We start from the raw sequence: 12,175 nt of genomic DNA, 5'->3' as shown, positions 1-12,175 counted from the left end.
AGCGTGTAGGTACTTGATTGAGATTATATGCTTAACCTAGAAAATAACTGCAGAGAGCAGCAGGAAGTGGAAATGAGAAACAGATTTCAGACGGTGAAATTGCTTCAGATTGAAATGAGTGAACAAACATTTCACAAAATAAAAAAAAGCACAGATATCAGGAAGGAACCAATACAGTCAGTGGACAGTTGTGTCAGTGCAGGGACAAGGCTAACAGCGTAGCGGTTTTGATCTGCTTACCTTCAAATCTTATCATGTGTAACTATTTCTAAGAGTCTGTTATTCCATTCAGCACTTTCAATTTTCAGCAAATCAGTATTATATTTGTGTAGATTATACTGCAGAAAAATAAAGCAACTTCAGAAATCCCAGACTATCTAATCTACAGAAGCAATCATTTGAAGAGGATTCTTACCCGATGATTTCCATTATACAAGTTGATCGAAAAGTAGCATTTATTTCCCCACGCTCCCAAACACACACACACACAGTTCACAAGACAAGCATTAGAGCATGGTCCACTGTCAATGTGTGCCTCTCAATGCCCTCTGAATCCATAAAGAATATAAAGCGAGTTGCTGCCTTCTCAAGGCACCTCCAGGAAATACATAAAAAAACACAGAAAATGCTGGATAAATGCAGCAGGTCTGTTTTCACCTGTGGAGGGAGACTCAAGAGTTAACGTTGCAAATCCATAAGATTACAGGTTCGGTAAAAGAGTCTTATGGACTCCTTTCTCTCTCCCACAGATACTTTATATTTATTTGTTCATGGGATGTGGGCATTGCTGACTGGGCCAACATTTATTACCCACCCCAAAGGCATTTAAGAGTCAACCACATTGCTGTGGGTCTGGAGTCACATGTAGTCCAGACAAGTTAAGGATGGCAGGTTTCCTTCCATAAAGGACATCAAGTGAACCAGATAGGTTTTTACAATGATGGTCATCAGTAGATTTTTAATTACAAATATTTATTGAATTCAATTTTCATCGTTTGCCATGGTGGGATTCGAAAGTTGACCCCCAGAGCATTCCCCTGGGTTTCTGGATTACTAGGCCAGTGACAATAACACTGAGCCACCACCTTCCCTGCTGCCAGACCTGCTGAGTTTATCCAGTATTTTCTATTTTTATTTCAGATTTACGGCATCTGCAATGTTTTGCTTTAATCAAGGAAATATACAGGGCCTTGGCAGGGTAACATAAGAACAAAATGTACACAATCCCAAATCTTTACATGCATTCAAAATATATTGCACCACGCTCTCTAAGATGCATTAGCAGTCGCTGGGCAGATTCTCAACAGAAACCCATCCTTATCCAACATATACATTTTCCATTGGTGTCACATTGTAGGGAGGAGGGTTCTCATAGGGTGATTGTTGGGGAGTCAGATGTGAAGCTGTATTGTTGTACACCACAATTATCGGCTGGAAAAGAACAAGATGAATAATTAGAACTTGAAAGGTTTTAATCAGTTCATCATGACTCATTAGAACCATTCCCCTGCCACTTTCCCCACTGGGACAATAATGTTTGCACTGACTCTCTGCCAGAGCAATTAGTGTTTATTAGTGCTGCAACACTAGGGGGAGCACTTCCTGCACATGCTCAGATCTGGAAATCTATCCCCTGAATTGCTGGAAATAGTCTATCCTCATTGGCAGAACCTAAATGTGTTTCATTGGTAACTGTGCAATTTATTCATATAGATTTCTTCCGTGTTCAAAATTTTACTGATTAGCTTATTTCGGAGCTCTATTTATAATGGAAAGTTTTATTTAAGTTAAAGTATTAATTAAAGGAAAACAGTTTTTCAAATGTTTTTTCTCGTAGAGAATACCAGACGATGAGGTGCGACGGGTAATTGTTATTTCCCCTGTTAAAGATTTCAGAAAAATATTTTTCTAATCTTGGAATGTTTAAGGAAGGAAAAACCACCACCCAATGTACAGCTTGATTTCCTTGGCATTGGCAAACCCAATATTGATCAAGCTGTGGAAACCCGTCACTTGTCCAAATTTTAACATTTAAAGTTTATTTATTAGCGTCGCATGTAGACTTACATTAGCGCTGCAATGAACTTCCTGTGAAAATCCCCTCGTCGTCACGTTCGGGTACACAGAATTTACCACAGCCAATGTGCCTAACCGGCATGCCTTTTGGACTGTGGGAGGAAACTGGAGCGCCCAGAGGAAACCCACGCGTGACGGGGAGAATGTGCAAACTCCACACAGACAGTGACACAAGCCAGGAATTGAACTCTGGTCCCTGGCGTTGTGAGGCAGCAGCGCTAACAACTGTGCTCCGGTACTTGTTGAAGTAAACACAGTCTTTTAATAAAACAAGAAATGTGCTGCTGGATCTAATGACAGCTCCATAAGTGACTCCTCTTAAATGTTTCAAATCCTTGTAACTCTTGCTCCTGCTGGTCAGAAAGGATTGGGCTTTTGGTTATGAAAAATGTGTCGCATCAAGCCCAATGTGGGGGTGCAAGAGCTTGTCTTGTCAGCTTGGATCATGTATGCCCCTCTCTCTCTCTCTCTCTCTCGAGGGGAGCATCAATTGGATTGAATTGGATTTTGAATTTGGATTTTGGGCAAGCAAGGAACGGATTTGGGTTTGTCTGGTCCATTCTGGCTTTGTAACTTTAAGGGTGGATAAAAAAATTCTTAACAAAAAAGAAAAAGGAAGAGTGGTAATATTTATTTCTTAATGTTACTAAAAAACATTCAGATCATTCTCACATCTGGTGGAATTGTCTCATGTGTAAATTGGTTCCTGTGTTTCTTACAACATAACAGTAATTACACCTCAAAATTATTTAATTGGCTGTGAAATGTTTGAGGCTATCATAAAATTATCAAATAAATCCAGATCTTTCTTTAGCTCCTTTATTCTCTCAAATATTTATTCACATCCCATTTAAATTCTACTGTTGGGTCTGCCTCCACATTAACCTCATATAAAATAATATTCCTAAACTCTCATTTCATTTCTGTGGAAGGGAGTTTGTCATTTTTACTTTTTATTTTAATAGTCACTGACTATTCAAAATTAATTTTTCCAATTCACCTTGTCAAAATCTCATATCAGTTTGCACATTTACAATCAAATCTCCTCTAAACCTTCTCGACTCAAACACGTGACAGCAATTAAAGAGTGCAAGTTTCAAGTAAGTATGTAGTCTAGGAGAAGTTAATGAAAATTTTAACTCTCCATTTAAAGCAAAATGTACAAACAGACAGAAGGATAGTTGAAAATTCACAGAAGCATCAAGATGCACAGAGAAAACGGAACAGTAAATAGGAGTGGAGAGGTGAGAAAACAAGATTTGCGTGGAGAATCGGCTAACTTTTTTGACACGTAATTAGTCAAAATTGCCTTTCTATTGAGCCATTTATGATGTCAGGACTTGCCATTGTGTCTTGGAGGAATTTTGAACTATAGACACAAATGTAACTTAGGAAACATGGCAAACAGATTGTGCTCATCAAGATTCTACTTCAAAATAGGCATCAGTTCACCTCTGGAGACCATAGACCATGTAAGAAGTCTCACAACACCAGGTTAGAGTCCAACCAGTCCAACCAGTCCAATAGTAATCTCACAAGCTTTCGGAAACAGCGTTCCTTCGTCAGGTGTGTGGAAGGAACACCGTTTCCGAAAGCTTGTTAGATACTGTCAGATAAACTGGTTGGACTCTAACCTGGTGTTGTGAGATTTCTTACTGTATTTAACCCAGGTCAATGCCTTTCTGGGTTGAACATTGTCTGTTGTCTATTTTCTGACATCTGGTGATTTCTATTGTCCTCTGCTTATTTCACACCTTCCTCCTTGATTTCCAGACACACCAAATCAGAATGAAGGAGATTCCATGAATTGGCTCCAATCCCCATCAAGAGCTCACTGGCTGACATCCTCATATCACAGAGGCTGATCTGCTGTCGAGATTAGTACAGATCGTTTTGGGAATGAGGGGAATATCCATTCAGCTTTCTGCACTGGAACAGTGACCAGCTAACCTGTTTTCCTGATGTTGATTGAGGGAGAAATGTTCACCAAGACTCTGGGGAGAACTCCCCTGCTCTTCCACAGAATCCATAGAATCCTACAGTGCAGAAAGAGGCCCTTCGGCCCATCGAGTCTGCACTGAACACAATCCCACCAAAGCCCTACCCCCACATCCCTACACATTATACTCACTAATCCCGCTAACCTACACATCCCTGGACACTAAGGGACAATTTCTTAGCATGGCCAATCAACCTAACCCGCACATCTTTGGACTGTGGTAGGAATCTGGAGCACCCGAAGAAAACCCATGCAGACACGAGGAGAATGTGCAAACTCCACACAGACAGTGACCCGAGCAGGGAATCGAACTCAGGAGGACCCTGGAGCTGTGAGCAGCAGTGCTAACCAATGTGCTACCGTGCCGCCCTTCTTCAGAATCATTCCATGGGATCTTTTATGCCCACCTGAGACTGTGACTGGGGCCTGGGTTTAATCTCCCAGCTGAAAACACAGCACTTCCAAAAGTGCCGCACTCCCACATTACTGACACTGGGAGCATCAGCCTGGATTTTGTGCTCAAATCTCTGGATTGGATCTTGGTCCCACACTGTTATGGCTCAGAACACAAAAGTGCGACCCACTGAATCGCAGCTAAACGCCAATCAGACTGCAGTGTGAAAACTGGGAATATTAAAGCGGTGTTAGGACCAATGAGAATAGGTGAAACAACCCCAGAAAACATGAGGGAGAATGCACCAAAAGAAGCACAAGCTGCTTCAGATTTGATCGGAAATGACAGCTGTTTCTGGAATTCTGGTATAAACTCGCTGTAGTTCACAGAAATTCTTCCCACTTAATTGTTATATTGTGGGAATGCAGGGCTGACGATGGACAATAATCTGGCACTGTGGTAAGCACCACTGCCTCACAGCACCAGGGACCCGGGTTCAATTCCAGCCTTGTCTGTATGGAGTTTGCACATTCTCCCCATGTCTGCGTGGGTTTCCTCCGGGTGCTCCGGTTTCCTCCCACAGTCCAAAGATGTGCTAGTTAGGTGGATTGGCCATACTAAGTTGCCCCTTAGTGTCAGGGTGACTAGCAGGGTAAATACATGGAGTTAGTAGGATAGGGTCTGGGTGGAATTGTTTCAGTGGGCCTTCTACACTGTCGTGATTCTATGATTCTACGAATAAAAATAGTGGGAAATGAATTGTAATTGTTGCTGTTTGGTGAGAAGTGGCAGAAACACACTGGCTGTTAGTTTATACCACGCCTGACCTGCCATTCCATTGACAACAGTAGTGTGGGGTGTAACACAAGGGGCTCTCACTACACAGTAGTTATCTTGATTTGATTTATTATTGTCACATGAATTAGTATACAGTCAAACCTATTGTTTCTTATGTGCTACACAGTCAAAACAGACTGTTCATAGAGAAGGAAAGGAAAAGGTGCAGAGTGTAGTGTCACAGTCATAGCTAGGGTACAGAGAAAGATCAACTTAATGCAAAGGTAGGTTCATTCAAAATTCTGATGATAGCAGGGAAGAAGCTGTTCTTCAGTCGGTTGGTCCGTGACCTCAGACTTTTTCCCGACAGAAGAAGGTGGAAGAGAGAATGTCTGGGGTGCGTGGAGTCCTTAATTATGCTGGCTGCTTTGCTGAGGTAACGGGAAGTGTAGTCAATGGATGGGAGGCTGGTCTGTGTGATGGACTGGGCTACATTCATGTCCTTTTGTAGTTTCCTGCTGTCTTGGACAGAGTAGGAGACATACCAAGCTGTGATACAACCAGAAAGAACGCTTTTTATGGTGCATCTGTAAAAGTTGGACAGAATTGGAGCTGACATGCCAAATTTCCTTAGTCTTTTGAGAACATAGGGGGCTTTCTTAACTAAGGTGTTGGCATAGGGGGACCAGGACAAGTTGTTGGTGATCTGGACGCCTAAAAATTTGAAGTACTATTGATACATGCCTGAAATGGGAAAGGGCGAATATACACATGGAAATACACAGAGGCAATAGACTCTTAGATCAGTTCATTACGTAACTTACCATTGGTGTTGCACAGCAACCGTTCATAGCCTTACAGTTGAAGCTTGAAACTGCAATGGATATTGCTGCGTTGAGCAAAGTCAGCACCAGAAGAATGGCCACACATGAAATAAAAACCTGTGATGTGTTAAACAGAAATAAAATAAGTTAAATGGAAAAAAAACATTTCTGATAAACACTCAATATAACAACACTCACCTCAGGAGGAGCACAGCGAATTGCATAGTAACAATATGTTTTCATATTAAGGTTCGAAGCATAGATTATAACAGCTGGCAAGCAGGAAATGGCACTGATGATGTTCATTGATAAGCAACCTCGGATCTGGAAGTTAAAAACGAGACATTAAAGGACATAAGATAAACACAAAAATACTGTGCAAGGGTCGTGACAAAGGATCATCTAGACTTGAAACGTTGGCTCTATTCTCTCTCCACAGATGCTGTCACACCTGCTCAGATTTTCCAGTATTTTCCTCTTTTTGTTATCGAAGAACATAAGTGGCACTGCATGAACTCACCAAGTCTCCTTAGGCACCACCGTCCTAACCCACACCCACTATAAGAACATAAGAAATAGGAGCAGGAGTAGGCCATCTAGCCCTTCGAGCCTGCCCCGCCATTCAATAAGATTATGGCTGATCTGAAGTGGATCAGTTCCACTTTCCCGCTTTCTCCCCACAACCCTTAATTCCCTTGTCTATCGGAAACCTATCTACCCGTGACTTAAATATATCCAACGAGGCAGCCTCCACCACTTCAACGGGCAGAGAATTCCAGAGATTCACCACCCTTTGAGTGGAGAAGTTCTTCCTCAACTCCGTTCTAAACTGTCCCCCCTTACTTTGAGGCTATGCCCTCTATTCCGTTTTCCTTTCTAAGCGGAAAGAATCTCTCTACCTCTACCCTATTTAGCCCCTTCAAGGGCAGCAGGCACATGGGAACACCACCACTTGGAAATTTCTCTGCAAGTCGCTCACCATCCTGACTTGGAAATATTTCACCGTTCCTCATTGTCATTGGGTCAGGATCCTGGAACTCCCTCTCTAACAGCACTGTGGGTGTACCTACACCACATGGACTGCAGCGGCTCCAAATGACAACTCACCATCTTCCCAGTGAAGAATAATAAGGAGAAAATGCGGAAGGAAGAAAAGAGAATGCGCTGATCAAGCCGACTCCTACTCCAGTCTGTTTGACATCTGTTTGAAACTACACGGAAACCCATGCAATGTCACACTTTAGGAAGGATATCATGGTTTTGGAAGGGGTGCAGCAAAATTTTACTGGTTCCAGGGATGAGGGACTTCATTTACTCGAATAGACTGTTGAGGTGCATTGATTTGAGAGAGTAACAAAGGGTAAACTGTCCCCAGCAGCAGCAGAGTCAGTAACCGGAGGGCAAAGAGTGAAGGTGAGATAGAAAAGAAGCAGATTTGATGTGAGGGGATGTTCTCTTTCAGAATGAGTTGTGATCCAGAATGGCCTGTTTGAAGAAAGATGATGGAAGCAGATGCAATGGGTAGAATTTATTGGAGACTGATGGGGGAGCTGGGAGAATATACAGGTAAGGTCCCCCACGGTAAGCTGCCGCAGAAAATACGGACGCATGGGATTGAGGGTGATTTAGCGGTTTGGATCAGGAATTGGCTAGCTGAAAGAAGACAGAGGGTAGTGGTTGATGGGAAATATTCAACCTGGAGTTCAGTTACTAGTGGAGTACCGCAGGGATCTGTTTTGGGGCCACTGCTGTTTGTCATTTTTATAAATGACCTGGATGAGGGTGTAGAAGGATGGGTTAGTAAATTTGCGGATGACATGAAAGTCGGAGGAGTTGTAGACAGTGCGGAAGGATGTTACAGTTTGCAGAGGGACATAGATAAGCTGCAGAGCTGGGCCGAGAGGTGGCAAATGGAGTTTAATGCGGAAAAGTGTGAGGTGATTCACTTTGGAAGGAGTAACAGGAGTACAGAGTACTGGGCTAATAAAGACTCTTGTGGTGTGGATGAGCAGAGAGATCTCTGTGTACCTGTGCATAGATCCCTGAAAGTTGACACCCAGGCTGATAAGGTTGTTAAGAAGGCGTACGGTGTGTGTTAGCTTTTATTGGTAGAGGGATTGAATTTCGGAGCCGTAAGGTCATGTTACAGCTGTACAAAACTCTGGTGCGGCCGCACTTGGAGTACTGCGTACAGTTCTGGTTGCCGCATTATAAGAAAGATGTGGAAGCATTGGAAAGGGTGCAGAGGAGATTTACCAGGATGTTGCCTGGTATGGTGGGAAGGTCTTATGAGGAAAGGCTGAGGGACTTGAGGTTGTTTTCATTAGAGAGAAGGTTAAGAGGTGACCTAATTGAGGCATATAAGATGATCAGAGGATTGGATAGGGTGAACAGTGAGAGCCTTTTTCCTCGGATGGTGATGGCTAACACGAGGGGACATAGCTTTAAATTGAGGGGTGATAAATATAGGACGGATGTCAGAGGTAGGTTCTTTACTCAGAAGGTAGTAAGGGCGTGGAATGCCCTGCCTGCAGCAGTTGTGGACTCGCCAACTTTAAGGGTGTTCAAATGGTCAGTGGATAGGTATATGGATAACATTGGAATAGTTTAGATTAGAGGGTCATTAGATTGGTTCCACTGGTCGGCGCAACATCGAGGGCCGAAGGGCCTGTACTGCGCTGTAATGTTCTATGTTCTATGTAGGCTTGGGCTGACAAGTGGCAAATAACCTTTATGTGAGACAAGTGCCATCTCCAACAAAACAGGATCTAATTATCACCTCTTGATGTAAAATGCATACATTCCAGAATGGATAACTCCACAGTAATCAGGAATGAGAATACAAACTGATTCTTTACTCCTGCCAGATACCACTAAGTAGTAAAACATGCCAGAGTACATTTTTATATTACCACCCAGGCATTGCAGTGCAGTTGCGGATTGGCTGTGCCCTGTATACACTGCCCAGTGGTCACTTCCATTCAATGAGTTCCATTGCAGTGTGTGAACTTCGATGGAGGGGATCTCACTTAGGCCACAGTCTGGCCTTTAGAACTCAATCTGCAGTTATCCATCGGTGTTCATTCTTAGGTTCGAAAAGGATTCATTCCTGTAGTACCTTATTGTACATTCTGTACCCGGATAGGGAAAATAGAATCATAGAACCCTACAGTGCAGAAAGAGGCCCTTCGGCCCATCGAGTCTGCACCAAACACAATCCCACCCAGGCCCTATCCCCATATATTTACCCGCCAATCCCTCTAACCTCCGCTACCCTGGACACTAAGGGGTAATTTCTTAGCATGGCCAATCAACCTAACCCCCACATCTTTGAACTGTGGGAGGAAACCGGAGGAAACCCACACAGACACGAGGAGAATGTACAAACTCTACACAGACAGTGACCCGAGCCAGGAATTGAACCCAGGACCCTGGAGCTGTGAAGCAGCAGTGCTCACCACTGTGCTACCGTGGCAGAACCTCATACATGATGGAGTAGTTTGCCTAAGATTTGAAGGAAATTGGTTTTGTGCAGAATGACGAGGCCTGTTAAAATCAAGGAAGCTGGCCCTTCAGAGAACAGCAACAGTGATTATAAAGTGTGGTACAGAAATGAGGGTGGAACAAGTCAGCAGTTTAGGGGAACAGTATTGATAATATTCAGAGCCCATCAATTCAGACAGCCTCAAGACAAATTCACTTCCCTGGCAGGGCAGAGCCAATGATCAGACAGGTTGACCTCCCAGGCTAGGGGAGAGCCAACGATCAGGGTAGCCAATGAGGTTCCACTGAGGCATCACCTGATGTAAATTTTCTTGGTCTTTGGCTTGAGATGAAGCATCAGATCGAGCTCAGATTGGGATGCAATGCCTCATCTTGTCAGCTTGGATCACCCTGACTATATAGTGGGCACAGGATGAACCCCTCCAGAAACAAACAGGAGAAGAACATCCAGCAGAGGCAGCAGAGAGACCTCACCGAGGAGCATTCGAGGAGAAATCATCACAGTCTGAGTGTATAGTGGGTTGAGTCAGAACTGGTGACAAGGAGCAGTTAAGCCCAAGAAGCTACGTTAGTGTTTCCCTCCTTCGTCCTTCTCTAACCAAAATAAAGGGCACTGTGAGGGGGACAAGCAAGGTGTTGTTTTGCCCTGCTGCAGTAGTAGAGGACACAAGAACTGATTGCTAAGTAGAAAGGTCAGGTAAGTATTTAATAATTTTATCACCTGTCTCAGAGGTAATGTCTGTTGTTGATAGCTTGTAAAGGTTATATTCAGCAGTAATGAGGATCAAGAAAGAAGGGCCTTCGAGATTTGGATATAATCTGAAACCAAGCATTTTTCAAAAATTTAATTTAAAGGGGTAAGACATGATGGGAGAGTTCCAAGCTGTGGTGTGCTCTTCAAGCTCCATGTGGGAGGCCAGGAGCATTTCCAGTGTCCTGAGACAGCATATTTGCAGGAAGTGGGGAGGCGATGGTCTCGCTGTACTATCGCTAGACTATTAATCTAGAAACTCAGCTAATGTTCTGGGGACCCGGTTTGAATCCCACCATGGCAGGTGGTGGAATTTGAATTCGATAAAAATTATCTGGAATTCAGAACCTACTGATGACCATGAAACCATTGTCGATTGTTGGAAAAACCCATCTGCTTCACTAATGTCCTTTAGGGAAGGGAATCTGCTGTCCTAACCTGGTCTCCAGACCCACAGCAAGGGCAACTAGGGATGGGCAATAAATACTGGCCAGCCCGCAATGTTCATGTCCCACAAACGAATAAAAAAAAAAGTGTCTCCAACTGCAGCTCCTGGAAGCCCGCACATCGGAGCTGGAGCAGCGGCTGGGAACACTGTGGAGCAAAAGCAAGGCAGAGAGCTAAATATAGCTCTTGGGACTGAAGGGATCAAGGGTGGAGGGGAAGGGAGGATCAGGATATTGAGTTTGATGACCAGCCATGATCAAAATGAATGACGGAGCAGCTCAAAGGGCCAAATGGCCTTGTCCTGCTTCTAGTTTTGATGTTTGACCCTCTCATGGAGACCATGAACTCGATTCTATTTGAATTCTGTTCTTTGGATGGAATGAAAATTATTTTTTCGAAAGCTTCATCCAAAGTCACTCATGTGGCCTTTGAGTCAGAATAATTGCCATTTGCTGTCGAGGTGGGTATGTTTCAAGTACGGATTTCTGTACCATAAATCGCTTGTTCAACAGAACTCTCAGTTCGGAATGACTTCAACTGAGGTCTTGACTGCTTCCCCACAGTGTCAGCAAGGGCTTCCTCCGAGTGCTCCACAGGAAATTAATACCAAGTTAAACTCACTCAGAGTTCATTCAGAATGAAATTACTCCAGATAATAACTCACCCCATACATACTGTATATTTCTTTGGGAAAGTTTGGAGATTTCTCTCTAAGTGATGAGTGCTTCAAGGGATGGTGTTAGGAAAGCACTATTATAGATCATAGAACACTACAGCACAAACAGGCCCTTCGGCCCACAAGTTGAGCCGATCATATCCATACCTACCAGGCCTGTCTATAACTCTCAAACCCATTAAATCCTCATCCAGAAGTCTCTTAAAAGACCCCAGCGAGTTCACCTCTACCACCACCAACGGCAGCCGATTCCACTCACTCACCACCCACTGAGTGAAAAACTTACCCCTGACATCTCCTCTGTACCTGCTCCCCAGCACCTTAAACCTGCATCCTCTCATAGCGACCGTTTCAGCCCTGGGAAATAGCCTCCGAGAATCCATCCTATTTATACCTCTCAACATTTTATAAACCTCTATCAGGTCGCCTCTCAACCTTCGTCTCTCCAGGGAGAAGAGTCCCAGCTCCCTCAACCTATCTTCATAAGGCATGCCTCCCAATCCAGGCAACATCCTTGTGAATCTCCTATGCACCCTCTCAATAGCTTCCACATCCTTCCTGTAGTGAGGCGACCAGAACTGCACACAGTACTCCAAGTGGGGTCTGACAAGGGTCTTATCAAGTTGCAGCATTACCTCCCGATTATAAAGTTTAACATATTGCTTTATTTGATATGAAGATCATCAGGGTCGTTATTATGTGTTCAAAGCACAATTTAACTGCCTAA

The 12,175-nt window shown here is 43.7% G+C and overlaps 1 protein-coding gene across 3 annotated transcripts in view; it reads right to left on the bottom strand.

The window, feature by feature from the left end:
• Positions 1-437: 437 nt before the first annotated feature.
• LOC145341154 (membrane-spanning 4-domains subfamily A member 8-like) overlaps positions 438-12,175 on the bottom strand; it is a 32,949-nt gene continuing 21,211 nt past the window's right edge. For all 3 annotated transcript variants that reach the window (XM_080186058.1, XM_080186057.1, XM_080186059.1), the window contains exons 6-8: positions 6,269-6,394; positions 6,071-6,187; positions 438-1,431 (exon numbers count right to left, since the gene is read on the bottom strand). In XM_080186058.1, the coding sequence (XP_080042184.1) occupies positions 1,318-1,431; positions 6,071-6,187; positions 6,269-6,394 (357 nt within the window). In that variant the 3' untranslated portion in view covers positions 438-1,317. The remainder of the gene's footprint in view (positions 1,432-6,070; positions 6,188-6,268; positions 6,395-12,175) is intronic.

The sequence above is a fragment of the Carcharhinus amblyrhynchos genome, chromosome 3 (genome assembly GCF_965287045.1).
Source record: "Carcharhinus amblyrhynchos chromosome 3, sCarAmb.v2.hapA, whole genome shotgun sequence".
In the NCBI taxonomy this organism is placed as follows: Eukaryota; Metazoa; Chordata; class Chondrichthyes; order Carcharhiniformes; family Carcharhinidae; genus Carcharhinus; species Carcharhinus amblyrhynchos.
The sequence above is the reverse complement of the archived record's forward strand: the minus strand, read 5'-3'. Positions and strand labels throughout refer to the sequence as shown.